The sequence below is a fragment of the Lontra canadensis genome, unplaced genomic scaffold (assembly GCF_010015895.1).
Source record: "Lontra canadensis isolate GAN:19392208 unplaced genomic scaffold, GSC_riverotter_1.0 scaffold160, whole genome shotgun sequence".
Lineage (NCBI taxonomy): Eukaryota > Metazoa > Chordata > Mammalia > Carnivora > Mustelidae > Lontra > Lontra canadensis.
In genome coordinates this window covers 1,751,452-1,753,837 of record NW_022631154.1, presented here as the reverse complement: position 1 = coordinate 1,753,837, position 2,386 = coordinate 1,751,452, and the positions used below count along the sequence as shown (strand labels likewise).

At 64.0% G+C, this 2,386-nt stretch overlaps 1 protein-coding gene across 1 annotated transcript in view; it reads left to right on the top strand.

Moving 5' to 3' along the window:
• Positions 1–8: 8 nt before the first annotated feature.
• The window catches only part of MEX3A (mex-3 RNA binding family member A), a gene marked incomplete at its 5' end in the record, with an annotated part of 5,192 nt that continues 2,814 nt past the window's right edge, over positions 9–2,386 (top strand). The window contains one exon of the mRNA XM_032845173.1: positions 9–237. Within this exon, the coding sequence (XP_032701064.1) occupies positions 9–237 (229 nt within the window). The remainder of the gene's footprint in view (positions 238–2,386) is intronic.

Here is a 2,386-nt window from a genome sequence, read left to right as displayed (position 1 = left end):
CGGCCGCCCCCCCGCAGCCGGCCCCGCCGCCGCCGCCCGCGGCGCCCCCGGCCGCCCCGCCGGCGGCCCCCGCGGCGCAGACGCCCCAGCCCCCCACCGCCCCCAAAGGGGCCAGCGACGCCAAGCTCTGCGCTCTCTACAAAGAGGCCGAGCTGCGCCTGAAGGGCAGCAGCAACACCACCGAGTGTGTCCCCGTGCCCACCTCCGAGCACGTGGCCGAGATCGTGGGCAGGCAAGGTAAGCGGGCGCCGGGACCGCGGAGAGGGACTGGAGTGGGGGGCACCCCATCCCAGCACCGAAAGTTCATTTCCTCTCTCCTTGCCCGCCTCTGGCTCTGTCCCTTCCCCACAAAGGGGGACCCGCCCCCTACCCCGATTCCCGAGTGCCACAAAGTTCCCTGCCGCCCCCAGTCGGGACTGTTCTTCAGATAGTTCCTTCCCGAGGGCCCTGCCTGTAGACAAAGAAATACCCTCTCCTCGAGAGAGGGAGAGGGAGGGGATCGGTCTCCCAATCCTGGAGGCTGTCCGGAGGGGATGTCCACTCCTGGCCAGAAAAACTGGCAGAATGTGCAAAGAGTTACTCAGAGGCCCCTGCTCGGGGATCCGCTGGTGGGCTGGGGAGGAGGCACCCCTGGGACCCCCTACAGCTGGAGTTACAGACTTTGGGGGAGACCTGGCAGGGGAAGCCAGACTGAGTATCTGTCTCTTTGTTGGGCTGAGTGCAGGAATGGAAGGGGGTGTGGCTCATGGGAGGGTCCCAGCCCAGGGGAGAGGTGGGGAGGGGGGCTGCTGGGAGGAGGGAGTCCTGTGGTCACCCACACACCAAAGTTGAACGGTCTGTGGGGTTTGGGAAGGGTTGCCTCCGGAGAAGTGCGGCGTCCTGGCGTGGACCTGTCCTCCTCTCTCTCAGGCTTTTGTTCTGGGCTGGCCACGGCCAGGGGCCAGAGGCCTGGAGAGGGGTCTCTCCTAGTTCGAGAGTAGGACAGGGCAGGAGGGGGCATGCCGGGCGGCAGGGGGGCAGCGAGAAACCTTCACGTGGAGGCTTGGTCGGAGGGCGTGTGTCTGGGTGTGCTGTGGGGTGGGGGGGGTGTAGAATTAACCCAGCCTAGTGTGTCTGATACCACACCCTCCTGGGCTCCAGCATCCCTGGGCGGGTGCGGGTGGGAGTGTTGGTGAGGGTCCAGATTGAGCAGACGGGATCTTGGGGACCTTTCCCTCTCCCGGTTTCCCAGAGGGGAGTGGGGGGGGGTGGGATTTGGAAATTGCAAGAGGGCTGGGCTGGGGAGGTCTGGGGTGGGGGAGGAGCGGGGGAGGAGCTGTCCCACAGTGGGGAACAATAGAGGGGCTGCATTCCGGCTGGGAGTGAGGGAGGAGGCCCGCTGCCGGCAGGCCGAGGGGAGAGGGGAATCGAGCCAGGGGGGCACCCCCCCAACAGCACACCCCGTCTCATCTCCCCAAAGTGCTTGGGGGTTGGAGGCATTTTGCAGTGAGATCCAGAATGGAGGAAGGGAAGATACCACTCCCCGTGCATGTCCCTCATCCCTCTGGGGTGCTCCATCTCCTGAGATTTCTGGTTCAAAAAGTTGGATCTCCTCTTGTTGCCAGAAACTAGGGACCCGGAGCCCTGGAACTGGGTGGGGACACTGATATCTTCCCTTGGGCGGCTGGCCTTGGGAGGCCCCAGGATTTCATGGAGTCATCCTTCTGCCTCTCAGCACATGGGCCTGTCTCTCTTATAAGTGGGGGCATTTCTCCTATTCTAAGAAAAGAGGCTTCCCCTTGGTCCTTAAGTACGTGGAAGTCCTTCCTCTTGTCTAACCTCCCTCCCCTGCTGCAGTGCCAGCACGCCTCTTTCTGACCTCTAGAAAGGTGAAGTCCCGTGGCCTTCCCTTCCAGACGTGTTTGTCCAGGGCTCCAGAACCCAGGGTGAGGTCCACCCGTTCTGCACCTCTGGGCCCCGCCTGTCTGCCTCACCCCAACCCCCGAAGATACCCAGCTCCCACTTAAGTTGATGGACCCAGAACTTAGAGCCAGCACCCAGATGCCTCTCAGAGGTCGTGGGAGTAGAGAGTCGTAGGAGGAGTCAAGGCTCCTCACCCGTTGGTGCCTCACACTTAGGATGAACACTGACTGCATTAAAGCAGCAAGGATGTGGGCTTGACAACAGGTAGGACTTCTCACCTGCCAAGAGGTCTGAAGACAAAAGGAGGAGCAAATTCTCCTTCCTGAGGTCTCTTGAAGGTGAGGAGCTCCTCCCCCAATCCACTCTGTCCCGACCCCCCTCCCCCCCCCCCCCCCCCCCCCCCCCCCCGGGGGGGGGGGGGGGGAGAAAAAGCCGGGGGGGGCCCCGCGGGGGCGGGGGGGGGGGGGGGGGGGGGGGAGATCGG